This window comes from Colobus angolensis, unplaced genomic scaffold (genome assembly GCF_000951035.1).
Source record: "Colobus angolensis palliatus isolate OR3802 unplaced genomic scaffold, Cang.pa_1.0 Scaffold11, whole genome shotgun sequence".
NCBI classification, from domain to species: Eukaryota; Metazoa; Chordata; class Mammalia; order Primates; family Cercopithecidae; genus Colobus; species Colobus angolensis.
The window spans coordinates 9,367,477-9,394,766 of NW_012112030.1; the positions used below are offsets into that span (position 1 = coordinate 9,367,477).

The window sequence follows — 27,290 nt, forward strand, 5'->3', positions numbered from 1 at the left end:
TGAACTTTTAAAAACTGTCATAAATGCCTCAGACACATGAGTAGCCCTCACATCTCTGGGTCCACCTACCCAGGAAATTGGACCATACCCATTAATAGCTATGAGTGACAATTTGTCTTTCCCATTCATTTTATTTCCAACACTCAACTTTTATACTCTCTGGCAAGGGGGCTGAGCCAGGAGCAAATGCCTCAGACACATGAGTAGCCCTCACATCTCTGGGTCCACCTACCCAGGAAATTGGACCATACCCATTAATAGCCATGGGTGACAATTTGTCTTTCCCATTCATTTTATTTCCAACACTCAACTTTTATACTCTCTGGCAAGGGGGCTGAGCCAGGAGCATATGCTTTGGAGATCTGGTACTTCAGTTGTGATCCTTTGGCACTGGGGAACTCTACTAGCCACAACCACCTGCAAATACCCTGGGGCATTCCATTTCTTCTTGTTCTTAACATGTGTGTACAATCTGCCTTGTTAGCGACATCTGTTCCAACAGACTGCCCACAGCCTAAGGTTATCAAAATAGTTTCCTATGATATGTTTATGCTATACCCATATCTACCAACAGTTTTTCCTCTCCTTTACTTGGGAGTGCAACTAGGCTTGGGGCCAGGCATAAAGCAGACCTATAGATTCAACCTAATATCTTATCTGGGGTATTTCTAAAGAGACACCAAGATGGTGACCTAGAAATGTCCACCTGAGGTTTCCTTTTCAGAAATGGATATGCTAGGGAAAATGCAGATAACAAATGAGTCCAGAGATTTGAAAATAGGAGAAAAAAATTGGGGAAATGCAGCAGTTCCAGCCGGCCTTACCTCTGCCATCAGCGAGGCACCTGTTATAACCCACAGGGCTGAAGTACTCAAAGACAAAGACAGCCACGGCTGAGACGATGAGCAGCATCACAAACATCATCACCCATACGTCAGCGCTGAATGGCTCTGGGGAAGGGAAAAAAGCAGTGCTCAGGATTAAAACAGAGAGCAAAAGTCTTCGAATTAATTCACATATTCATTTCATATTTTAGGGGGTGGGGAACAAACCACAGTGTGTTGTCTGCCTTCAGGAAGCCAGGGCCTAGGTTAGATTGTGCCTGAACCATTTCCTTAAAGGGCAAGGACTGTCTTCCTTTAAATATGTGAGAAGAATAGCTTCATGCCCGTGAGCCTTTTAGGTTGTAGAGGCAGTTTCTGCCAATATTGGACCAATATCTGGGTATTTCAGTAAATGGTGCGATTGGAAGAAGTACTAGCTATGAGGTGAGTATTGGACTGACTCAATTTGTGTTCTCATCTATATGGCCGCACCATGTAATAGAGGCCTGGAAATGCCTTCCCCAATGCTTCTGAGCCTTGCAGATACAGTCATTCTCAACAGACCTGCCTACTATTTTAGAGTTGAATTTGTTCAGGAATAATTATGTACAATACATAACCAGCCCCCCTTTCCTCCTTGTATCACTTCTCTTAAACTTCCTAGCCTAGATTCACTTTTTCAACCTACTTTTATGTATTGTATGTTATCAGACATCATTAGCGTATGAGGATATAAGTCAATGTTAAAGAATCCTTCCATGCTAAATATTATTATCTGCAACAGTGGGAATTTAACAAGTGACAAGGGGACATGCCTAAGCTGTAATTCACAAACCAACTACAATCTATTCCCCGTCACCAAGTGATAGGGTTGATGGGACAAGACTGGGCAAGGTAGCAAGAATGTTCCACACATGCTTTCTTTAATATCTTTAATCATGTGTGCTGAATCCTTTCCAATTGAGCTAAATACCTCTCTGGCTTGGAGGTGTCCAGAAACTAGATACTATATTCCAGAAGCCATCTCTGTGAAGGCCTATAAAAAGGGACAATCACTATTCTGTCCCATGATACAATGCTCCCTCAATTGTGTCTCAAAATAGTTCTGGCCTTTTTAGCTGTCACAGCACATTGTAAACTCATAACTAAGTGAATTAGCATGCTGTTTTCTCCATCTTCCAAATCATTAATAAAGATGAAGTTTAAAAAGGGGAAAAATTGGCTGAAAAATTAGAAAATATATTTCTTACTCTGAAACCTACTTTATTATTGAACTCCCAAAGGAATTGTAAAAGCTTGGTCACTTAATCAATTTTAAAAAGATCTTGATAAAGCCCCAGTGCTTAACACACCAACTGTGAAATGCAAAACCTTTTAATGGCAGCTAGAGATGCGGGCGTAATAGGCACAATTCAAAGGCTCTCTCCAGAGGTGCGGAGAAAACCTCTGTACACTTGACTCTAATTGATTGCAATTCTACCCTGATTTCCCTTTTGTCTAAGATTGGGGAATAACTGAGTAAAAGCATCACCTCTATGGTCTTTTCCTCCCATTAGGCCCAGGGAAACTTTCTATACACAAAATACATCGTCTGTTTTGGTCTTTACAATTTAGAAAGTACTTGACCACATACTGTATATATAATCCTTCTAATGGCCCTTTCATTAGGGATTACCTTATTTATTTTATGGAGGAGTAAACTAGGACTGAGAGGTCAAGGTTCTTTCCAGTTCATACTCAGAAAGTGGCAGGGTCAGGTTACAAACTGAGCCAAAAAGTCTGCGTTTTTTCATTTTATTACATTGCTCTTTGTCCCCCATGCTGGTTCCTGGGTTGGGGGCTGAACCCTGAAACGGCCTTATTTGTATTAGAACACAGGTTCTGAAGGCTACCATAGCTGGATTTTAATCCTAGAGCTGCCAGTTATCAGCTAAGAGACCGCTGGAAAATGGCTTAATATGTCTAAGATTCCGTTTCCTAAGCTATAAAATGGGTATAAGAACATTTTATGAGTTAATATTACCAAAAGGTGTACAATGATGATGCCTGGCACATTATATAGTAGGTGCTCAATAAATGTTGGCTTCTCTTATCCCTATAACTAACTGTTCCTCCTCTGAACACAGACATAAACACACCGTGCCTGACATTTCTATGCCATTCCAGTGATATATTAATGTACCACTGGCTCTGCCAGTTCAGAAGTTAAGGCAGTGCTGTACTGACAAGGTTAGAATTAGAATGTGGTTTTGTTTATATCTCTTAATGTTCCAATTATCCTTGCACAGGAAAAAAAGCAAATAAAATATGTACAGTAGCTATGAGAATTACTGCATACAGTGTGTACTATCTAATCACATTTCACATAAAATTGGCAAGGCTGGAATTTGCTTCACTGTGAGTAAGAAGATTAGCTAAGAAATTTGAGTAATTTATAGAAAAATTCTATGGAGCCTATAACTCCACTTTGCAATGCATTAATTGAATTAATTCCCTATGGTTAGAGCTTAAAGAAATGTTAGTCACTGTCTACTGTAATAGCCCCATTTAAAAAATGTTGATGTCCCTTAGAGAGATGGTGACTCGTCCAGGGGCTTACGGCTTGTTTACGCCAAACTCAGTCTCCTTTCTGCTAGCCCAGTGTTCTGTTTTCAAGGTGACGTTTTGTTTTCCAACCCCTCATTCCATGGCCCCTGAAAAAAATATGGGGTATGAGCTCACAAAAGACCTCATCTAACTGAAATCTTGGCCTCATCTCACCCAGTCTTATATCACATCTGAGATTTTTGACATTTAAGTGATGCTGGAGAGAATGGTATGGGGAGGGGTGCGCTGGGGTAGGAGGAAGAATCAGATCAGCTCTATCTGGCAAAGCCTCAGAAAATTTGCGTGGAAACAAAAAACCTTTTTTGGTAGCACTGAGCACAATTCTTGCAGATAATTAAAAATAAATAGATATTTCAATGATATCCAGAATTAGAAATTATTATGGCAGGAAGCAGCCTCAGAGATCAGCCTGGTTGAAATGACTTCTCCTGTGGATGAGGAAACCGAGTCCCCAGAGAGAGCAAATTTGCTCAAGGTCACATGTTGACTAAATGGCAGGAATGGGATTACAGTAGGCCCTCTGAGGACCAGTCCAGTACTGCTTTCTTAGACGGCATTATGCTTTCCTATTTTTCTGGGTGTTCATTGGTTTTCATGTTTGAGAGTAATTAATTTTGAAGTCCCCTAAGTGAAGTCCCTGACTGAGTTGAGCTCCTAGCAAACCACCTCAGCTGGAAGAGCCTGGCCATGTGCTCCTTCTTTGTTCCCTATTTCACTTCCCTATCCATATATCCATTTCCTTCCACCAGCAAACCCATCATTTACCTAAGAAGGCAGAAGGTGAGACAGTCCCATTGCTGCGTGACACCATGACACTGATGCCTGTCTCTATGAAGGGCACAGAGAAGTCGACCACCTCCGATCGTTCCTCATTGATGGTGAGTGAGCCCACTGCCATGTAGGCCCTCTTCATGACCACCTAAGAGAAAGGTGCAATGCTCCAATTAAAACATTCAGGAGGGCAAGGGACCACCACGAGGAAAATACAGCCTAGCTGTGGTTTTCTTTATATAGTAGGAACAACGCATCTTATTTGCCATTTTGTATTTTCTGAAATGCATAAAGTGAGCATGTTTAAAACATATATTTAAAAGAAGGAAAAGAAATGAAAATAGAAACAGCCCTCGTGAACACTCACCTCTCCAATCATACCATTCCAGGTTCCATTGATTTTCTTCCCATGCTTGCCATTGGTAACCAGGTAAAGGTCATAGGTGAACTTCACAGATTTAGAAATTTTCTTAAGGATGTCGATACAGAACCCCTTGCAGCATTTTTTGATGTAACCCGGCTCCTCATCTGTTTTATTCCTAGCCAATTAAAGAAACAAAAACAAACAAACAAAAAGGCTTTGTACAAAAAAGGCAACATTTATTACCCTTTGTCATTAAAAAACCTCCAATCCCAAAGCAGGCCCCCTTCACAGCTCAGCACAATTTGTACTAGACTCGAGTAAAGAAATACAACAGACAGCAGACCTGCACTATTCTCATTATCTCATCGCATTGAGATATGTTTCCTCTTAATTCTCCTTTGAAGTACAAAATACATAAGAAAAGAGTGCATATTTGAAGGCCTCAGTTCAATGAATTTTCACAGACTGAACTCCTCTTTTTAATCAGCACCCAGATCCAGATACAGAAAAGTTACCAGCACCCAAGAGGCCTCTTGTTTCCCACTCTAGGCACTTCACACCAAGGAGAACCAGTATCCTGACTTTTAAAAGCATAGATTAGTTTTATATTTTTCAAAAAAATAGTTCTAAATCTCAAGATTTTGGGGCATGTTGGCCCAAGAAAACATATTTGAAAACCATAAGTAAACTTAAATCTCCATAAACTTGAGGTCCTGATCACTGAGGCCAAGCAAGACCAGAGAAAGTTTAGCATAGGGAGTTAGCCATCATTTTCCCAGGTCACCATCTGGACAGAATGGGGCATCAGACCAGAGGGCTGCCAGTAATCCCACAGATCAAAAACAACTAGAAATCAGATACAGTGCCCAGTTCTCATGCCTCAGGTCTCAGGCCAGCCAAGTGCTAACAGGTGCATCAAAGCTGACTCTTCCATGCCACCCAAAGTCATTGAGAGGATGCCATACTCAGTGACTATGCGTTTTTGGCAGGGGACTGTGTTCCTCATGCAGGTTCCACTCAGAGGGTCCACACTTTCCACAATGACAAACGGTGCCTCCTCCAGGGTCACAATGCTCAGATGGTCATCTTCCTGCTCTTCAGTCTCTGGACACATTCGGGGCCACACATAGTACTTCATCTGCAGGGACTTGTCTTTCCACTTCCCCACCTGCACAAGGATGAACACGAGAATCAGAAACCTCTGGCCACAACATAACAGCCTGTCCCTGTATTGTCTGAATAATCCCAGGAAGCAGTTGAACAAAAGCCAACAAGTGCCAACATTGTACAAACTAGAGAGAGGAATACTTTTTCCTCTCTCTAGTCATATGCCCCAAATGAGACTACTGTGTCCAAATGTAAGAAAGGCAATACATTCACTTATCACTCACTTACCAAACATTAAATGAGAACCTACTATGTGCTGGCACCCTGCCAAGACCCATGGCTCAAAGAAGCATCATTCTGTCCTTCATGAAGCTCATAGTGAGTGGAGTCAGATGTGCAAACAAATATCTTGCAGCACTGTGTAGTAAGTGCTGTGAGGATGCTGGAGTTGCCTGCATTATGTGTGGCTGCCAGTTTTTTCTACTTAACTGTAACAAGGAGCATGATGGTGAGAGCAGCAGATAGCTGTGGAAAGGTCAACAGAAAATTGGGAGCAAATGAACCAAAAGGATCTCTTCTCTTCTTTGACTGTAGAAGAGATCCAGTGCGGAGAGCTAGGTGGATCTGAATTGGAATAAAATTACAAATTGGGATTAAAGAATACTAACACTGTTTGGGAAGGGAGCACAGTTAGGCTGGGGACGAACATGGGTCAGTGCAGATGTGCACCTCCTGGGCTGGGTGGAAGCCCTGGGATGAATCAGATATGTCTCCCTGTGAGCCACCACCTATGGCCACACAGGCTGAGTGCCCCAACACCAGGGAGCACCATCCACATGGACTCCAATGTGAAAGGCCAGTGCCCCTGAATCATGAACATGGCGGCCTGCTGGCAACCATCCTGAGAAATGTATGGGTTCCATTATTTTTCAGAAGAGCCACTCACTCCTATTTATAAGGGAATCGACACGGCTTTGTTGGGGGGCTCTTGATCTCTCTGTCTCATTGAGTTTAATGGAGAAAGAGGGAACACTTGCTTATTTTCTATAACTGAGCATCTTCAATTATCATAAGGAATTATGGATTGCAAGCACCTACATTTTCTCAACCTATGATTTCCTCCATGCAGCAATGTAAATTAGTAGAACAGGTGAGGCACCAGGAACTACAGCACTACTTAATTTATTAACTACAGAAATCAATAAGAAGCAACAAGTTGGTAGCACTTCGTAAATTTTCAAGCAAATCGGCTTGGATTTCCAAATTAATGCAAAACCCAGACTCCCTCCTTCTTGGTTTCTTTGTCCAGTAGCCTGCACAACCCCTGCCCTTACGTTACTGCATCATTATAATGCAAGCAGTGGCTTGGTGGCTTGGGCAATCTTATTTGGTACCTACACAGTCCCTGTTTGGCTGATGCTGGTTGGTTTTCTTTCAAGGGTATAAATGATGTTTTGCTTCTTTGTTCAGAATCATGCACCGAACCAAACGTTTGCTTTCCTTCATGTATATAGACTTCTCTGAACTGTTGATCCTGATTTTAGTACAAGTCTGTTTTTTCTCATATTACTAAGACTACTTATTTCTAAAACAGAAATTTCCAAATGGCTCTCCAGCCAGTGGAGATACTAATGTCCTCTGCCAGTTGGGGCAGGTAGGAATTGGGAGAGGAGAGACTCAGTCCTGGGGGCCCTGGACATTGGTACCCCATCCCCAAACAGGCCTATTTACCCTAGTGGCCAAATTGGTTTTATATTCTGCACCTTCAATAATGTGTAAAAGGTTGAGAAGTCCTAAAGTATCTATCTATCTATCTATCTATCTATCTATCTATCTATCTATCTATCTATCTATCTCCTATAATCTTCCCTCAATAGTTCCTTTTGACTTTTTTTCTCTTAAATCCAAATTTATTCTCTTCTATCTTTATTGCTACTAGCCTAGCCTAATATAACCCAGCGGCCCATTCTGAGATTATTGCAGGAAATTTCAAATCTCACTAAAGGTCCCCCCAGAGTCCATTGTGGACAGTGCTGCCAGAAAACACAATTTTGTCATATAATCCTGATTCAAAAATTTCAACAATCTCTCACTGTCCTCAGAATTGTGCTCAAATTTCTCACCTAGATAGTCAAAGTCTGTAGGTTGAGTCTAGCCTACCTTGATACAGTTAACCTCACTATTTTACATCATGAATCCTTAGTTCAACTTGGAAAAGGAAGTTGTTGGTATTAAGAGCTAACATGGATTAATCAGGAACACTTTGCAACAAACTAGCTGCATTTTCTTTTCTAATAGACTTACCATATCTGTGGGAAAAAATGCTACAGACATAACATTTTGGCAGAGTTTCTCAGATACTATTGTGAACAATATGGATATTGCACACTTTGATAGATTGGAAAGCAGTTCAAAATCTGTACCCAAAAAGGAAAAAAATAGATTGTTTAATGAATGACGGCCAACATAGAAAAAGTCACTGGTGTCATGTCAGGGGCCTCTGTTCTTAGAAGTGGCCTGGATAGTATTTTAGAAAACAAAATAGAAGTCATGCTTACAAAATTGCAGACAGCAGAAAACTAGATAGGAGGAAAGATAAACTGCATTGCAGAATCAAGTTTGGAGGAGATATGAATTAGCTGGAATGATGGACTGAACCAAATTGAATGAAATGTAATAGTATTTGTACTCAAAATCTAGCATTTTGATGTTTTAAAAAGCAATTGCACAGCATCAAAAATGAGATATTTCAATCAGCAGTCTACCAAAGCTATTGCAATAACAATGGTATATTTATAGACATACATCATCTAGCATATGGGGTGAAGGGAAGGTACGAATGATCCTACCCTGCTCTGTGTTCATCATACCACAGCTGGAAACCTGGGTTCTGATCCTATAATTCTATAATCTACTGATTTTTATTAAATATATCATTCTCATTTCTCCAACAATAGTTTGTTCATGCAGCTCCCTTTATCACACCCTTTCCCAACTTCCTACTGAGTTAGCTGGGTCATATCCTTACTTCAAGTCCCTTCATTTCAACCACCACCAACTGCACACTGATTCTGTGCCAGGCACTGGGCTGTGTGCTAGAGGTAACAATACCAGGTCGCATTTATTGGGGGCATAGATGTGCTAGGCACTGACCATATCTAGTAATCTCACTATGTCACAGTGAGCCTGTGAGATTGAGAATCACATTTAACGTTTCATTTTATAGATGGCTACAGAGGGGTTTGATGGACTTGCCCAGGGTCCCATGGTAAGTGACTTGAAGCTGAGCAGTCTGACTCCAGAGCTTGGGCTCCTACCCACCACACTGTACTGCTTCTCTGACAAGGAAGGAGTAAGACATGTTCCTTTTCCTCCAAGGACAGTCTAGAGGGAAAAGACACTATCCATCAACAATAATAGGCTTTGATAATTAATATCCACTATCCATGGACAAGTTAGGCTTTGGTAATTACTCTAATAAAAGATATAAATAAAGTACTCTGGCATTCATAGTAGAAGTGATGATTTCCAAAAGAATCAGAAGAAATCTCACAGATCCTCATTTTGAGCTGGGGCTTGAAATGTAAATGATAGCTGAGGAGGTAAGATTATTTATCTGCCAAAGCAAGAGCAAGAGTGAAGGAGCAGAGTGGTGCAGAGGCTAAATGAAAATGGATTATTCTTCACAACTGTAAGGTCTGAGGCATGGGGAGCAATGGTCTAGCACAGTTCTCCTCCTTAAGGGCCTACTCACTGTAGCCGGATGATCTCTGCCACTCTCGAGAGCTGACTGGATTGTGCTCATCTCTTCCCAACTCCTTGTTCAAGGGTGTCAGGCTGGTAGCTTGAAACTGGCATGGGCACCATGAAGGTGGCAAACACTATCAATCAGGCTCCCTCTGTCCAGCCCCAGCCCCTGTTGTTAAACATCTACCATCTCACCACTGCCCGGAACCCAGTTATTCATCATTTCATGCTATCTACTACCTTCTTTAATGATTTTTTAAATGTTCCAGGTGACTTGTCTTCTAAATGAATTCTAAACATGTCTCTGAGTATTTCTGAGACTATAAACACATTTCTAAAACACTGTGAACCTTCTGTGAGTTTCTGCATCTGTAAAAACAGGTGTATGGAATTCTGAGGTGCCTTCCACATAATTTCATGATCATAATTTCTTTAGGACAGGGGCTGTCTACGTCCTACAGATTAAAGCCCAACGAAGAGGTGCTTTTAGAGGTTACTTTTTGAAGGGATAGCAGTATCCAATCTGTTTCTACAAAATATGAACTTGTCTTAAAGTCATGATTTTTTTTTTCTTGTTTCTTCAAGGAAACAAGAAAAGAAATGAGAAGGAAAGTTAAATTCCTTGAGTACTGAAAGGTGAAACTTTTTTGAAAAAGAAAATCTATGAATATCAGATTTCCAATTCCAACCAACAGGGCTCATGTTAAAGAACGTGTTTAGGTAGTCACTGCCAATTCTTTATGGAGCAAGGCAGGTTAGAAATGAGTAAACAACTGAAATTAACAAAAAAAGGAAAAAAAATTATGTAGAAGAGCAAGGTGCATTTCAAGCAATCCTTCTCTCAAGGGGGAGAAAGTATGGTGAAAAATATAAATGGAAAAGTTTGAAAGAGCAAAGAAAAACAGTAAATAGAGAAAGAGAAGCCGGAGATACCAAGCAAACATCTTGAAAAGATGTCTGAAGTGGTGTGAGTATACAATCCTGGAAGTGCAGACAGTAGTAGAACATGAGACTAACAGGAGATATTTCAGAGACAATATAGCTGGAAGAACTGAAGGAAGAATTTATGCTTGAGATTAAAATAGGATCAGGAAAATAAAAAACCTTAAGAAATAATGAAAAAAATGACTGTAAAGCACTCAGAATTCCTTTGAGGGAAACACTAAACAAACATCATTACCACAAGCACATTTCACAACATCTGTCTCCAAAAAATTCAGTTATCTGCCTTTCTAATATTTAAAAAGATCTCTTGAGGACCAAAATCATCTTTCTCAAGAGAAAAAAAAATATTTGCCTAGTTTTTTGTTTTTTTTTTTTCCAGAAAAACAAGGAGTGATGTTTTGGAGTTTCTGGTTTGGTTCTCTTGGTTCCTTCTCCTCAGAAGGAAGTCTACCTTACAAACCTGTGGTATCTTCGAGTGGACTTGGCTCATAAGGCTTCCCTTAGGAAAATTCTAGGGAACTAATCTGTAATACTTTTAGACTTCAAAGTCTTCCTTCTGCTAACAGATTCCTCCATTACTGCCAGTGAAATTGGCACAAATTAGCACCCTGACAAGGCCACACATTAAAAAAGACCACAGAGACCATGTTCGCCTCTGAAGCCCCCATGTTTGTCCCTCCACCATGAACAGTTGATGTGAGCAGAAGGGCGAATGTGTCATTGTGGAGAAGGGAGAGGGGAACAGGGCAGGGTATTGCAGCCGCTGCAGTCCTTGCACAGCTTAGCAAAGGACATCGGTCTCCTCGGGCTGCCTCTCTCATCGGCACAGAAAGTCATTTTTTAAGATTCTGGAACAAAAGCACTTATTAGAGCCTCTTTAGGCGTCAAAGGTTATTTTTCAAAAATCAAAGCGTTTTTGTTTTTTGCTTGAGATGACATCTGGATCTAACGCAAAACACTTGCTGCTTATTTTACGCCTTCATCTGACTTTTAAAATGTGAAACTTAAAGCTACATGCTATTTCCCTGAGCAAGCTAAAGGAACAGACAAAGTCACTGCAAGGCAGCCCAAATTCTGCATCCCATTCTGTCCTGCAGACTCCGAATAGAGCAGAAATCCGAGGACAGGAAGACACCCTCACTTCCCTACCCCCAAAGCTATACATCTTCACTCTGAGGATTTTTAACGTTTGAGTATATGATAATATACTCATTTTTGCTCAATCTTTATTTTTCTCTATTTACCTATCTTTACTTTGTTTTTTGCTACTATAAAAAAATACCACAGACTGGGTAATTTATTAATTTTTTAAAAAATGTATCCCTCACACTCCTAGAGGCTGGGAAGTCCAATATAAATGTGTTGGCATCTTGCAAGGGTCTTCTTGCTGCATCATCCCATACAGAAGGCAGAAGGGCAAGACAGTATGTGTGTGAGAGAGAGCAGGAGAGGGCCAAGCTCACTTTTATAACAAATCCACTCTCTGGTTAAGCAACCCACTACTGTGATAATGTCATTCATTCATTCATGAGGGCAGAGCCTCAGGACCTAATTGCCTCTAAAAGGTCCCACCTGTCAAGAGCATTGCATAGAGGATTAAGTTTCCAACACACGAACTTTGGGGGACGCATTCAAACTAAAGCACCACCTCTCCCCCTGGTTTCTTTGTAACCAAGTGAACATTCTAGCACTGTATGGTCCTGCACTATCTGTATCCATTCAAAATACATCTACATATATACAAATAAGGGGATTTGTGTGACTCTGTATGTATGTATGTGTGTTTCCTAAATCGAATCATAATACACACATTTCTCTGCCACTTACTTTTCCCACCTGTGTAGGGAATTTCTTCCAATAGTAGATCTAACTCCTTTTAAGAACTGCATAGTAGCCTATTATAAAGAATGTGCCTTGATTTATTCAAGCATACCCCTATGATATTTATGATATTTCCAAAAAATTAAGCAAAAGACATAATACAAATCTTGGTATTTCTAAGGCATCAATTCCCAGTAATGAAAAAGCAGAACAAAAAGATATGTATGTTTTTAAATGTTCTCAATGGTGCCAGAATACAACAGTTTGCAACAATTGAAATTCCTATAAGCAAAGCACAAGAGTGCATCCTGCTCACACTCTCACCAGCACTAAGTTTTTATCACTACTAAATGCTTGCCAATCTGAAGAATGAAAAACAGTATCTTCCTGCTCTAATTTTCATCTCCTTGCCTCACGGTGAGCGCAAGCACCTTTCCACATCTCTTAGCCATTTAGATTTTCCTCTTTTACCCTCTAGTCACATCTTTTCTTCATTTTCTATTGAGTTGTTTGTCTTTCTTATCTATTCATAGAGAAGAGCTCCTGGTGTACTACGATAGTAACCCTTCATCTGTCAGGTACGCTTAAAACATTTTTCCCACTCTGAGATTTGTCTTCTGACTGGTCGTTTTTAGGTGCACAAAATTTTCCTGTTTTTCTCTTGCAGTAAAACATAATATGTCTTTTTAAATGGAGCATTTGGTTTCCTATCTGACTTGTAAAACAGTCTACCCCACTCCCAAAATGTCCTTCGTTGGTCTTAGTATACTTGTGCATGTAGCTTTTCCTATACTGCGTGTGACAGAGATGCCGTTTTGCTTTCTGTTTTTGCACATGGCCTTCCCCTGCCTGCAGGTCTGTCCCTTTCCGTGTTTCAGGAATGTTCTGCATTCTCCTTGTCCCTTCTCGGACCTCTCCACTGCCATGATACTGTCTCTGATCACCCCAGCCCAGAGAAAGAGTTTTCTTATTTGATCTCCTGTAATAATTTTGTGGGTCAACCTCTCCCTTTGGCTATCATATTAAAATGTTAGCTGTATTTCAAAATTCATGTCTCTGAATTGGTCTTTAAGTCCTTCGAGGGCAGGGACTATATTAGATGCTTCCTTTTGTCCCTTGTAATGGCATGAATAACAACTATGTGCTCAGTAAATTATTGACTGATGTCATTGCACACCCTCCACAAAACCTTCACTAGATCTCCCTCCAGTGTTGTTTTGTCCATGAAAATGATGTAAGATGTAAAGCCTGCTTCATTCTGTTTCTCTTCAGCCTTCCTGATTATAAGGTTATCCTGGACAGACTCAGTTCTATGTGAATTGCTCTAAGTGCAATGGCACAATCTGCTGCAGTGAGTATCTAAAAAGGCCACTGCCATGGCTTTGATGCTTCTTCTCCTACTTATTTGTATATTCAGTGACATCTAGGTTTAGAAATCCAGTTTTTGAAAAGTGTGCTTGAAAATAATTTCCATATTTAAATTTGATCCATGACTGCCTTTGGCCTATGACTGCCTCGTCACTTACTAAGCTGGGGACCAAAGGCTCTGGGTACACATGCTGAAGGGAAGCCCATCCAGCCAACCCTGCCTGGCACCTGCGTGGCTTCCTGAGGGACACTGAGACATCCATTGCCATCTCAGGCCTCAGATGCTATCCCTGGCTGAGCCCTGTCTCTCCCAGAGAGCCCAGGCCCCCTGAGCGCTGTGTGTACCCATTGTTGCTGCTGGGCACTGCCCTCTGAGTGACTCCTGTTCTCTGCTTATCCCTCCTTCCATCTTTCCTACTCTGGAGAGTAAAGGAATGGGAAAATGGGGGAGGTAGAACAGACTTACCTGCTAGGAATAGAAGTTGTTGATTCCCTCAGCACCAGAGAGCAGTTATGGTCATTTCAGATAACACCACGGATGGAGATGTGATCATATTAGAGTAATTAGAGCCATTAGGGACCAGGCCGAGGGCCAGGCACTTCTCGCGGAGATCTATCAATTCATTGCCACTAAAAATGGTGGATATTATTAATTGCCTAAAATATAGACCCAAAAGCCCAAGGCTCGTTGAGGGACCAGAATTTTATCTCTGTTTTGTTTGACTCTAGCAGCTCATATTTTTTTTTTACCATGCTATGTTACCAAGAAAATATTTATGACCTCTATATTCTTTGCAAACTTACTGTGATCTAAGAGAGTAGAAGAGTCTGTTTCAGCTCAGCCTAGTCTCCCAAGATCCCTGATGGTTGTGTCTAAAGGTTCATGACAAGCGGCAACTGAAGTTCACAATGGAGGCCAGATAGGCAGAATGGTGGCAGGTGGCAGTGGGAGGCAGGGTACTGACAAGCTGTGTGACCTTGGATGAGTTATTGAATCTCTCTGTGCCTGCCTCATTAGTTTTCTGCAAGTGTTTGCTATTTTTTCTCCTCCTCCTCATTATAACTATTTCTACTACAGTTGAAAATATCAGGGTAGCTCCTTAGTGTGAAATTCCTCCCAGAAACATAATTTTTTGTGCAAGTGGCTTGCAATTGTCAAGGGGGAAATACTGAACAAACTCCACTTCCCAAGCTTTTAACTCAATTTTTTCCAAACATCAGGGTAAACTTTATGAGGTTCTTTTGGTTTCATTCACTATTTTAATTCATGTGCAAATAAAAACAAATCACAGGAATAAAAATGCTAGTACTCTTCTGAATTTACCAAAGGTCTTGAATCCAAAGAGTCCCACTGGGCGAGGTGGTGCCTCGCCATAAACTCCTCCCTGGGACAAGATGCCATTTTAGAAAAGAACATTAATTCTTTCAGGTCAGAGAATTTTATAAACAGTTTGCTAAACAGGCCCAAATAGGTGGAAAGATTCAGCAGGATTTCCTGAAGTATCTAATGCCTCTTGGCACAAGGTCTCAAAAACTCCCAAGCCACAACTGTCCATCCTTGGGAAGCCATAATCCTCAGAGTCCTACTCTTAGACTTAAAGGAGCTCAATTAGTGAGAGCTGAGCTCTACCTTCACCTTTGATATGCCTTCTTCCAATGAAGACCTGTCTCCTGGAACAACAAAACTGGGTCCCAAACCATCTTCTGGAATATGCAGGACACAGTGAGGAACCTGTCACAAACAGACCACTCCCTTTTCAGCTTCCTCCTGGACATGTGTGCATCATGCCCAAGGCCTTGGCTTACTCCAGAACACAGCTCAGCAGCAATGCTGACCTGCTGACTGATAAATGATGGTTGGGTTCTAGGGGTGCTGTTAGAATCTGCTTTTGGGAACTGGGCCACAGGCTGCAATCACTGACACTGCTTGTCATCAGGTTACCTTGTCATTACTCTCTACCTTTATTCTCAAATGACAGTTGTGAGGATGGAGCAAAAGTGTGTAGCATTGGACGATTCTGAACTGTGACTCCTCTCTGGATTTGAGCACTGACTTGGCAAGGTCTTCATTAGTACTTAGGCAAATATGTATGTATGTATGTATTCACTCATTCATTCACCCTATTTTATTCTAATTTGTCATATTAGTAAGGAACATAGACTTTGAAGTCAGAAATGCCTAATTTGAATCCTTGCTTTCCCATCATTGGTTGCCTGTGAGTCTGGATGAGTTCCTTAATTTTTTTAACCTTGTGTTGTGGATGGCTACTGTTGGGCTATGAACCAGCCATCCCTGCCTCTCCTTCTGACTCACTCTCCCCTCTCACCCCTCACTGTAAATCTTTATCTCCTCCTCTTGTGAAGTGCCCCTTCCTCAACTCCAACCATGTGGTCCTGTGGAGGTTGCCATTTTATTTCACCCCCTGGTCTACCCACTGACCCAGCCACAGCTGAGGGGTTGAGGAGTTGGGGCACCTGACTGGCTGGATCAAATCCTTGGGATTTTTGGTAGGACCCAGGAGAATGTTAAGTCAGTCTCATTCTAGTGGCATAAGCTATAATATGTAAAATTCAGAAGCCCTGGGAAGCCATGTTTTGTAGCCTATGGAGAAACTGACCTATGGAAAGAGAAGAATGAAGCCAGAAGCCACTGAAAAGTAAATACAAGTGAGAGTATGAGTGAGATATACGACAGCATCAGAGTCCTGGTTTATGGCTCTTCTGGGGGCTCAACCACATTACCATTGTGAGTTCTGTTGAGATGATCCAGTATCCTATAATAAAGTTGTCTTTTGCTTAAGCTGGTTCAAGTTGTGTGTCTATTCTTTATAATCAAAACAATTCTCATAATGCACTGTGTATTTCATTCATAAATGGCAATATAACTATCTGTGGGGTTCTGATGAAAATTAAATAAAAATGTACATAAAGTGCTTTGTAAAGTGCCCAGAGCATGGTGAGCCCTGAGTAAATGACAGCGGTTGTGGTGGCAGTAGTGACATTTATCATCGCCAATTTCTGTGAACCTCTCGGGAGCCAGGAAGTAAGTTGGGTTGCAAGTGACAGGTAGATTCCTCAGTCATTCCTAAACAAGTGTCTCGCCAAAGGAGGAAGCAGCAGGGGTCCTCCACTCAAGCTCTTTGAGTCTTGGGTTTAGGCAGGGCCAATGGGCTGGAGTTCCTATTGTTTAGTTAGTGACCTGTGGCTGCATTCTCTTCCTGGCCAGGCCTTGTGGGGGTGCTTGGACAGTCACAGAGTCTACAGTCACAGCCAAATGCACTCAGCAGGTCACTTGGCATCTCCTAACACCTGGTCTATGTGCCAGACCCTGCTGCCAGGTGCAGTCATTTGCATGCCTTCCGTCTCCCCTTCTACTCCCCATGCACTCCTTCTATAGGTTCCTTCCCAGGATTAACAGCTCATAACCCAGAAGGGTCCTTTAAGACCCCCACTTAGGGGTTCCCCAAAACAAGTAAATGGCAGAAACAGGATTTGAACACAGGCAGTCTGACACCAAGCCTTTGTTTTTTACCACTCCTCAATGCCACAAATATTAATATTATGTGCCACATATTAATAATATGTGCCACAAGGCACATAAAATGCAGAAAACAGTATCAGACATGTCGTAATAATGTCTAATAAATGATGCTGATCTAGAATACCTGCCTGTCCTATTCTCCTTGGCAGTTCTGTGTGCCTTGGGCCTGCCATAGCATTAGATGGTCTAGGGGCCCAGAGAAGCAGGAGGATGAAAGGCACTGAGTGGACAGTGCCACCATCCAGAAGGTACCAGGTTGTCGCAGAAGAGTCCTGGGAGTCAGAAATGATTATACTGCTCTTCAAACAAGGCTTACTGGCTTGGTCCCCAGCTTGCTCTGCCCCTTGCCTCCTGATCAGTCTCATCACACCCTCTTCATGATCCTCCTCTGAATTTCAAGTGTTTTCAATAGGTTTAAAGAAAAGTTTACTTGCATATATGCAGGAATCTATCGATAGATCTTAGACATACTGGACTAACCCCTCTCAGATATAGCTTGGGACACTAATGAATAGTGATGCAAATCATTGCATATTTACTAAACCAATCAAACAAGCAAAATTGGTTCTCAAGCAAATTTTTTTGGAGCTAGAACATGTAGCTGGACTGGCACAGGACCTCATCAGATGAGACTGCAGAGAGCTGCTTTTATCACTGCAGGGTGCCCATACACAAGTATCAGAAAGAAAGTAATGAGGAGCATTCTGGAAAGGGGACATATTGCATAAGTATAATGACAATATTTTCCGGACCACAAATCTGAATGTAAACACTGATAATTATGAATGTGCTTTCTGGGACAATGAAGCAATGTAGTTGAAAGTGTGATCATCCAGGAAATCCAAGACATAAGGTTGTGAATACATATGAAAAGTAACAAGGCATAAACATTGAAAAGACACATAAGAATTACTGAGGCAATGAGGGAGTACAAACGGAAGAGGTCAAAGTCATTTAAAATACATTATAATTTTAGAAGCCTAGACCACAAAGACAAGAAAAAAAAAAAAAGACTTGAAGGATCTGTGTCTAAGAACATACTTACTGTTCTCTCTAAGGTGACCTGTCAAATTCATAGAACAGTTTCCTCACACCTCACTGGGGCCGTCCAAAACAAGACTAAATACTTAACAATAACACTCACTCCAAGATTGCCCAGGGTCTACCACTCCTCCTAGACAATAAAGGTCAATTTGGTAGATAAGAATATTGGTAAAGAATGAACAAAATAGTTTTTTTGTCAGATATTCTAGACTATAGGCTCCCAAACTAGGATATCCAAGGTCATTCCATCTCTCATGGAAATGCTTTTCTTAGCTATAGAGGGTAGAAATAGAAAGGATCCTACCTTGACTTCCATTCACAGATACTCTGTCTCTTGCCTGGATTTCTGCATTACTCCTAATGGTTTCCCCACCTCCATTCATGCTCCACGTGAACCCGAGTGATCGCTCTAAACTGCAGATCTGACTGCATCCTTACCCTTCTCAAAGCCTGTCAGGGCCTCCTCATTCACCTACAGAATAATATCTAACTCACTTTGGAAAAGTACACATTTATTCCCCACGTTTCACCCTTTCTCTTTCCCCTTCCTCTTTCCCTCCTTCCTTCCTCTTGCTCCTCCTTCTCCTCTTTCTTTGCCTTTCTCTCCCTCTCCCTTTTCCTATCTCTCTCTCTTGCCTCCCTGCCTTTGTTTCTTTTTCAGCTTATCTCTTCAGGATTCCTAGCCTTTTGATTTCATTTGATAACACAGAATGCTGTTTCTTATCTGAATGTCTTTACTCATGCCAAAATCCTCTATTTTAAACCCCTGGTCTTCTGAACGACACAGCTCTTCCCTTAGGATTCAGCTCAGTAGCATCTAGGCCAAGAAGTTTTCTTACTACACCCCTTGGCTGGACTAAAGGGTTAGGTATCCTTCCTCTGTACTGCCAAAATACCGTGTGCATATCTCAGCCTCACAACTTGCCATGATATCTTATATCTAACTGTTTATGTGTCTGGTCTCCTCCAGCAGATTATGAGTTCCTCAATGGCAGGAACTGATTATCATTTCCTTGTATCCCCAATACCTAGCATAGGGAAGATTACCATAGTAAGCACTAAATAAATGTTAGCTAAACAAATAACAACAAGATTTCAAAAAGGGAACCTGCTCCTGGCAGCTAATAATAGATAATGATAATTCTACCAATAATACTACTATTTATTGAGTATTTACTACATCAGAGATGATGGTGAGCAAAACACATGCAGTATGAAATTTAATTTTCAGAATAGTCTTATAAGGTAGATAGTATTTTTATATTCATTTATGGTAGATTATTATATTAGTGGTAACTAAATGAAACAGATATCCCAGTATTCATGCCCTTGTGCAATCCTTTCTCACACTGACTCTGAGTTTAGCTTTGTGACTTGCTTTGCCCAATAGGATATCGAAAAATGTGACACATGTAGAGACCTGGATGAGCGATAGTCAGTGGGTCTTGTCCTCCTGGAATGTTGCTGACAATGCTGAAAAAACTTGGACCAGCCTTCTTGAGGACAAGCAAAAGTAGAATGAGGCTCATCTGATCGTCAGTACCAACACTAGACCCATGAATTAGGCCATTTTGGATGGTTCAGCCTTGGTAGAGTCAACAGATAAGTGACCCCCTGGAGACCAATCCAAGAACCACTAATTCAAACTTATTCTAATTCAAACTGCTGACCCAAAGAAGGCTGAGTAATAAAATGATGGCTATTTCAGGCCACTAAGTTTCGAGGTGGTTGTTACACAGCAGAGGTTAACCGCAATGTATCTACCTTGGGAAAAAGATATATATATCAGGCAAAATCAAGGAATACAATAAGCAAGAAGAAAGACAAGCATGGATAGAAATAAAAGACATACCAGTACGACATTCTTTAGAGTGCTTTAATATAAATAAGTGCAGTGCTCATGTAAGTCCTTTTTAGTGGTAGCATTGTTGAAATAGTACCAAAGGAAGTCCTAGATCTCTGGCCCGGCCCTACTGCTGATAAGCCCAATGAATGTGACAAGTCATTCGAACTCTGGGATTCTAAGTTTCTTTGTCAGCAAAGTGGGAAGATATATATGTATAATGTGTGTACGTGTGTGTGTGTATTCTACTTCCAATCTCACAGGGCTGGTGGGGGACTCGAACATACATCAAATCACCCACATGTAAGTATTAATGTTATTGAAATTGGTTAATAACTTTGGGACATAACAATGACTAACAGCTGACCCACAAACCAACCAGAACCAGTGGGACAATGAGGGAATCTATATATTCTATGCTACAGAATGGGAAATCCAGCAGTTAGACTGTCGGCATATTCCATGTATCAAATAATGTTTCTCTACTAGGCATTTCAACACCTTAAGTATCAGTGTTATCTCATTGCTTTGTTTTATAAGGTACTATATTAGTCCATTCTCACACTGCTAAAAAGGTATTACCTTAGACTGGGTAATTTATAAACAAAGCAGGTTCTGCATGGCTGAGGAAGCCCCGGGAAACTCAAAATCATGGTGGAAAGTGAAGGGCAAGTAAGGCACGTCTTACATGGCAGCAGGAGAGAGAGATCAGAAGGGGGGAACTGTCAAACACTTTTACCAGAAGATCTCATGAGAACTCCCTCATTATCATGAGAACAGCATGGGAAACCACCCCCATGATCCAATCACCTCCCACCAGGTCCCTCCCCAAAACATGGGGATTACAATTTAAGATGAGATTTGGGTGGGGACAGACCCAGAGCCAAACCATATCAGGTGCTCTCAGTATATCTTGTGTAACTTTTTCCTCCCAGTGTTTATAATCTAATCTCACATCCTCCGCTGAAGGGAAGGGAGATATCGGGTCTCAAAGCAAGAGCTTTAAGTCAACAGCATGAAGACCTAGCCAGGCCCTGGCAGTCTGTGACTGCCCATGGGACGTTGGCATGTAACCTTGCAGAGACCGATTCTCTAACTGTAAAATATGAGGGTGAAAACATTTGCAAAAATAGCCTCATACGGGTTTGAGATAAACAAAGGTGAAAATGTTTGTGGAAGTGCCTTGAAACTAGCTACTCCCTGGACAAAGGCAAGGAAGGTGGCATGAATGCTCCCATCCAGCCAAAAAAGAAAAATACCCAGTCTTTAGAGAATACCAAATGATGTGCCAGACACTGGGCTAAGTGGTAGGTTTTGCAGGGAGAAAATGCGGAAACTGACACGTTAAGATGCCAGGTAATTTGCCTGTGGTCACATAATTAATAAATGACTCAATTGGATTCAAATCTTGATTCACCTCACTCCGAAGCCTGGGCTTCTTGCACAGCGCTAAGCGGCCTCCTAAAGGAACATCCACAGCCTGTGCAAGAACAGAATTATTGGCCAAGTGGTTTACCATTTAATGGGGTCGCCAGCTTGTGGCTAAAGAAACAGATGATGAAAGAAGTGCTGGGGAGAAAAACGCCTGTTTACAAACATAGCTTAATTAATTAGTCAACTCAGATGAGGCCGAAAAGGCGGGTTTCCAGATGTCAGACATCAAGAATTAATTAGCTGAAAGGCACCAGTCCTCAGGCCTTGGGTTCACGGCCAGACCACACGGTACGATTAAATGACTAAACTTCCCCTCAACTGAAGCCATGTCAAAGAAAACAAAACCCCAAACAATAACCTCGTTAAAAATGACAGCTGAACTGAAAAAGCTCCACCAACCAAAGCCTCAAGTGAAGTTCAGAAAAGAAGGTTCCCGTGCTTCTAGTTCAGTTTACAAAAGAGTTAGAATGAAATGAAAGGAACTTAGGCTAACAGTGGGTAAGTTCACATCTGTACCAAGATAAGTAAACCAGAAAATTAAGTACAACTTGAATTCCTATCAGGCACAAGCCACCACCTTTGCAGAAATGTTATCACATGAGTCGCTTGTACATAGAAAGTACATGTCAATCTGCAGGAATCACCACAAAATGGGGTCGGGCCAGCCCAGGAGAATAGGTAATATGGAGCCAATATTAAGCGTAATGTGAACTCTTCGGGCTCTGGTGTGACTTCAGGAGTAAAAGTTACTTTCCAGGAATGGGCTCCCCCTCTGCTTCCACAGTTAACTTTTCTCAGGAGTTCCAGAAGTGCTCCTATTTTGTTGTCTATATTTTTGTCAGTGAATTTCTGCAGTTGTTTGGGACTCATCCTCTGCCTAAGCAGGGAAGTTAAATGGGGTTTGAAGCAACTTTGTGTCCCAGGGTGAATGGAATACAATGTACGTGAGGTAAGGGCAAAGAGCTCAGCTAGGCTGGTGGGTTGAGAGCTGAGCAAAGGTAGACAGGGTGGGATTCCATGGGGAGGGAAGGCATGCAGGTAAACTGGTAGATCTGGAAGTGATCTAGAAAATGTCAGTGGTTTTCAACCAGGGTGTGTATTAGAATCGCCTGTAATGTGATTAAAATGTTGATTCCTAGGACCTATCTCCTACCAATTATACTGGAATCTCTAAGCAGGATATACAATAATAGTATTTACAATCTCCCCAGGTGATTCTAACGGGCACCGGAATTGAGACCCACACCTCTATGGCAACCTGTTCATTTTCCTAGTGGGGAAATGAGGGAACACATTTGGAGAAGCAAAAGACAGACTGTGTGGGTCCCTGGTGTCAGGTGACATTTCACTGAGCTGCCCTGAGAACGCCTCTCCTCCTTCACAGCCTCAATCTGGCTTCATGAGAAAGGAAGATCGCATAAAGTCACTCCCAGGTGCTGGGATCCTTCACCTTGTAAGGCTGTTGCACTTGTGCATGTTTGTAGATTCCTTCACTCATGTAGAATGAGGTTGAGGGGTTTAGACCAGTGAAGCTCAAAGTGTGGCCCCAAGACCGGCAGAATGGGCATCATTTGACATGCACATTCTCAGGCATCTCTCCAGAACTACTGAATCGGCAACTGTGCGCAGAACCCAGCAATCTGGTTTTAACAAAGCCTCATGCATGCTAATGTTTGCGAACTGCTGGTTTACACAACCATTTTCCAAAAATGAATCTTTGGAGACAGAGAGAAAAGTAGAAGGTAATGGTGGTAGGGGTGTTCATGAGGACACTGGTCTCTGCCACTGAGGATAAAGGCTGGCCGAGTTTATTTTGGAGTCATCAAGGACACAAGGTAAAACCCATCCCCTTCTACAACGAGCATTTTAATATTTACCAAGTATCACCTGCCCGACCTGCAGCCAGCTGGTAGAAATAAAATGTCTCTTGTTTCCTCAAAGAGATCTCATGCCAAACGAATACATTCCTGACTTGAAAAAGTTTCATTTGCTCCTACCTGGTCTTAACTTAAATCTTCCTATTGTCAACTCTTGATTATGTCTCATAATAGTTAATAAGAAAATGCATGTAATAGTGAAATGATAATCAACATTTTATTTGACTTGCAGATGTATTCACAACTCGTACCCAGTCAGTAACACAAGCGCCCACCCCCAAACCCACCACACCTGTTTCTGATTCTCCCTTGGCTCGGGGTCCCTCTCCGTGCCTACGACACAGCTGCTGACAGGAGGAATGTGCCGGAATGATGGAAGAGCTGGGTCACAGCAGATAATCCATTTATGGATAATAAAAAACGTGTGTCACACTTCGCTGACCATGCCAGTCCTGAGCTGCTATACATAAAAGATCCTTCATACCCGAGATGGATTTCAAAGCAAAATGAAAAACCCATATGATTTGGCCATGTTCCTCCTCATGTTTTAACTCATTCCAGAATAAAAGGTAGACATAAACTCTCTGACCAACATATTTACTAATTATGTGTCCTGTGCCCGTCTCTGTATGAGGTCCTGCGGGGGATACGGTAGGAGATACACAGATTCTGCTTTTGAGGAGCTTGTGATGAAACTGAGGAAAGAGAAATACACATACTGAGAAAAAAGTTATAACATCCCTGCTGCTTTGCGATGAAGACAATTTTCTAATTGGAATCAACAGACACCCAGTGTCTGCAGTCTCTGTTGGAAACAGCAGGCATAAGTAGCAATCAAAAGGTAGAGTACAAGCACAGAAAGATTAGCACGTATGTGAACCTGGGCTGTCTAACTTGGTGCCCTGAATCTAGCCATTTGCTTGTTTTAAGCTAGGCATTCTGTTTCATTTAGGTAGTTAGCGGCAGTGAAGAAATGAGTGTGTATTGGAGTTTCCTCTACATTATGCTGAGAAAGGTATTTTATACCTCACGGATTTTATAATGGAGACATAAGCTCAGGCAGAAGTTGCCTGTATTCACACGTATAATTAGAATACAAGTTCTTCTTTCCGTTGTTCAGCAGGTATTATTTCACAACAATCAGGAGTCAGGAATTTTCTAGGTGCTGGGGACAGTGATGATAAACTAGTCCCTGCCCTCCAGAACATTCTAGTGAGGGAGAAAGACAATAAACAAATATATAGTGAAATGTCAGCTAGAGAGAGCTACTGAGATAATTAAAGGTGGGAAAGAGGATGGTGTGTGATGGGAGTTAGACAGGATGTTCAGAAAAGTCTTCTAAAGAGGCGACATCTGAGCAGAGGCTTGAATAAAGTGAGTGTCATGTGACTATCTGAAGAAAGAGGATTTCAGGCAGAAGACTCTGCAAGGGCAAAGATCTTTTGATGAGACTTTGTTTGGAGTGTCTAAGGAATAGCAAGTTGGCTAGCGTAGCTGGAGAACCTTGTGGGAACCAAGGGAAGAGTGGCAGAAAGTAAGTCTGATGAGATAGGGAGGAGACAGACCATGCTGGGCCTGCAGCCATAGTAAGGCTTTGGATATTCTGTATGTAGTAGAAAGCCACAGCAGGGTTTTGAGCAAATAGTAGACACACAAACTATTACATTTTAAAAGAAGCACTTTGGTTGCTACACAGCAATTGACTAAGGGGAGCAAGAGTAGATGCAAAAGACAAGGGAACAGGTGATAAGGACTCGAGTGTGATGATGGCAATAGAGGGATTGTGAAGTGGCCACTGTCTGGATATGTTCAGAAGGTGGAGATAAGAGGATTTGCTAATGAATTTGATATTGGGTGGAGAGAAAGCGAGAAATCGAAGGTAACTCTGAGGTTTTGGGCCCGAGCCACTGGGTGAATGGCGGTGTCATTTACTGAGACAGATCCTGGACAGAACAGTGATTAGGCTGTGGCCAATACAGTTATTGATACCAGACAGCTTTGGATCAAAGCCTAGGTCTGCTATTGATGAACTGTATGACCTCTGTATCTCTCTCTGCATCTCAGCTTCATCCTCTGTGAAATAGAGCTATTAATAATACCTAAATCATAGGGTTGCTATGAAGATTAAACAAGTTAATACCTGTAAAGCACTTAGAGCAGCATCTAGAGTAAAGGAAACTCTCAATAAATATTGCCTAAAATGAGGAACATGGAGGGTGTGAAACAGACTCACAGAGAAAATCAAGAGTTTGTACTGGGACAAGGTAAGTTTGAGATTCCTATCATATATCTCAGTAGAAATATTAATGAGCAGGTGGGCATAAGAGTCTGAACTTCAAAACCGATGATACAAATTTGAGAGACATTGACATTCAGAATATTTTGCAAGTTGAAAGACTGGATTTTATAATCTTGTAGTCATTGGCCAAATTCAGGCCAGAGATGATAAATTATATGAGTTTTGAGAGCTAAAAAGAAAGTAGGCAGGGTTGCAGGGTAGTATGCAAGAAGAGGAATTAATCTAGATGCAGGTAACTGATGTTTAAGTGGAAACCTGAAGGATGAACCTCCACTGGTTATTATGCTCACTGTTCCCCTTTGTATGTTTTTAATCATAACACTCATGGCCCATGTTGAGTAGATTAAAAAAATGTAAGTATAGAAAAGGACAATGTGAAAATTAATTATGCACCTATGTACATTTCCTCAAGAAAAATATCAGTTGTCTTCTTAAGTGAGATATTCCATCACCAGTAAAGGTTTTGGCAGCAATCAGTGAATGGAAATGCCACAATTTCCATACAGTTTGCACTTGCAGCAAAAAATAGTCCATGGAGTAGTCAGAATTTTCTCAAAATGATAATGATAATCACGACACAGGGCCTTACCTAAGCTAACAAATTATTATGGTTCATAACCTAATAGTAAGCAGGACCCTGATGAAAAGATTTACTAGTTTTCTTCTCTATTTAGGACACTATACCCTTAGAATATAGAGAGAAACTGCATCTATTAAGAAACCTATTCAAATCATCCGCCTACTATTTCAGCATTCTTCTCCCTTTACAGTCTACATTGTGTACCAAATAAGTAAGGCCCAGGCTTTATTTATTTACTAACAATCAGGAAATTATTTCACTAACTCAAACAGAGCTTGGTTAAGAGTCTAGGCTAAAATGCTGTTACTGACCTGCAAATAAGTATATGTGTCTGGGTGGCAAAGGGGATTTAAAAGAAATGAGATTAGATTTCTCACTCAAGTGGAAAGGAAGGTTTCTACTTTTCAGAAAGACCTGCTGTCATCTTTCTGCTGTCCCAGATGGTGAGAGTTATGTACTCCTTGACCTGAGCCAAAGACAACATAAGAGAAAACGAAGAGACAAACAAGGTCTGCTCAAAGAAACTGGGCAAAAGCTCATTTCCAAAGGCTTTAAGTACACAAAAGACAACTTATCAGACGAGGGCACCTCCCTTGACCCTGTTTTCCACACTATTGTTTACAAAGTAAGTGAAAGAAAACTCTTATAAGAGATTAGTCCCTACAATACCTGGAAATAACAATCATATATTTAAAGGATTTTGAGCTCAGTGATTTTTGTTTTTGCAAGAAGTAAACCAAAACCAAGATATGTCTACGTGAATGCATAAGTGCCTACTGAATGAATGTGAATGGAAATGTCTGTGCAAGCAGAAGGGGGTTATTGGCAGAGGCAGCCCTTAAGCACTGACCATAGACTGTAGAAAGTATCACTAGGGAAAAGTCATGCTTTCTAAAGACAGGCAAGAGCTGGGCTTCAGTTTTCGATCTGGTACTCAAAAACACAAGAAAGGGTCTTTTTCACTTGCAAATTCAATGTACCTCTGGAGGTACATGAGTCCATCTCTGTTTGAACTCTCATTTCAAAACGGTTCTGTCTTAAAAATGTAAGTATTAGGGCACAGATATCAGCCCTTGACACTAAAAAACTGCTTGGAAAATAAGGCTGGAGGAAGCTTC

The 27,290-nt window shown here is 41.3% G+C and overlaps 1 protein-coding gene across 1 annotated transcript in view; it reads right to left on the minus strand.

The window, feature by feature from the left end:
• The window catches only part of GRIN2B (glutamate receptor, ionotropic, N-methyl D-aspartate 2B), a 418,720-nt gene that overhangs the window by 49,189 nt on the left and 342,241 nt on the right, over nucleotides 1-27,290 (minus strand). Inside the window, exons 5-8 of the mRNA XM_011954126.1 lie at nucleotides 5,532-5,734; nucleotides 4,570-4,741; nucleotides 4,197-4,350; nucleotides 825-950 (exon numbers count right to left, since the gene is read on the minus strand). Of these exons, the coding sequence (XP_011809516.1) occupies nucleotides 825-950; nucleotides 4,197-4,350; nucleotides 4,570-4,741; nucleotides 5,532-5,734 (655 nt within the window). The remainder of the gene's footprint in view (nucleotides 1-824; nucleotides 951-4,196; nucleotides 4,351-4,569; nucleotides 4,742-5,531; nucleotides 5,735-27,290) is intronic.